A 756-nucleotide genomic window follows, 5' to 3' on the forward strand; every position below is an offset into this window, starting at 1 on the left:
GGGCCTTGGGTGGGTTGGGAGCAGCCCCTTTATCGACAGAGCCCCCCAAACCCTAAACCCTAAACCCTAAACCCCAAACCCGGCCCTTCCGCGAATCCCGAAGCAGCGCGCCTAATGCCCCAAACCCTAAACCCTAAACCCTAAACCCTAGACCCCGATTTCCGTCGCAGTCGCGGTGCCAAGCCCTAGCTGGGGCTGTCCGAGAAGCAAAACCGTAAACCCTAGTTCGTTTGTGCGCGTGCGGCGAGGCGGAAATCGCAAGGGGCGGACGCTAAACCCTAAACCCTAAATGAGGGTTTGTGTGCGGGCAGGCTGTACGGCGAGCGGATTAGGGTTTTGGGAAGCCTAGTGTCGCTGCGGCCCTCGACAATTGCTGCTGGACTGCAGGAGGGTTCGGGGCCGTCTTTGGGTTTGTTTCTGCGGCTAGGGTTTGAGGAAGCAGCAGCAGCAGCAGCGCCGCGCGCTGCTGCTGCTGCGCTGCAGCAGCTGCTGCAGCGCGTGCTGCCCTTCCACATCAAACAGAAGCAAAAAGGAAAAGGTTATAACCTCACAATTCAGCAGGCCCTTTGCATAGCGCAGACAGACCCCGAGCCGGAGGCCCGGGAGCAGGCCCTCGCTGCAGTCGACTCGTAAACCCTAAACCCTAAACCCTAAACCCTAAACCCTAAACCCTAGTTTTGCCCTGGAGAGCCCGCGCACGGCGCCTGCCGCGCCCGCAGGGAGCTGCTGCTGCGCGCGGGGGGGTGGGGTTTGCAG

At 61.1% G+C, this 756-nt stretch overlaps 1 protein-coding gene across 1 annotated transcript in view; it reads left to right on the forward strand.

The window, feature by feature from the left end:
- The window catches only part of ETH_00037290 (uncharacterized protein), a gene marked incomplete at both ends in the record, with an annotated part of 1,757 nt that extends 1,124 nt beyond the window's left edge, over positions 1 to 633 (forward strand). The window contains one exon of the mRNA XM_013374715.1: positions 312 to 633. Coding sequence (XP_013230169.1) covers positions 312 to 633 — 322 coding nt within the window. The remainder of the gene's footprint in view (positions 1 to 311) is intronic.
- Between the last annotated feature and the right edge of the window lie 123 nt (positions 634 to 756).

This window comes from Eimeria tenella, genomic scaffold (assembly GCF_000499545.2).
Source record: "Eimeria tenella Houghton genomic scaffold, Eth_scaff2222, whole genome shotgun sequence".
NCBI lineage: Eukaryota > Apicomplexa > Conoidasida > Eucoccidiorida > Eimeriidae > Eimeria > Eimeria tenella.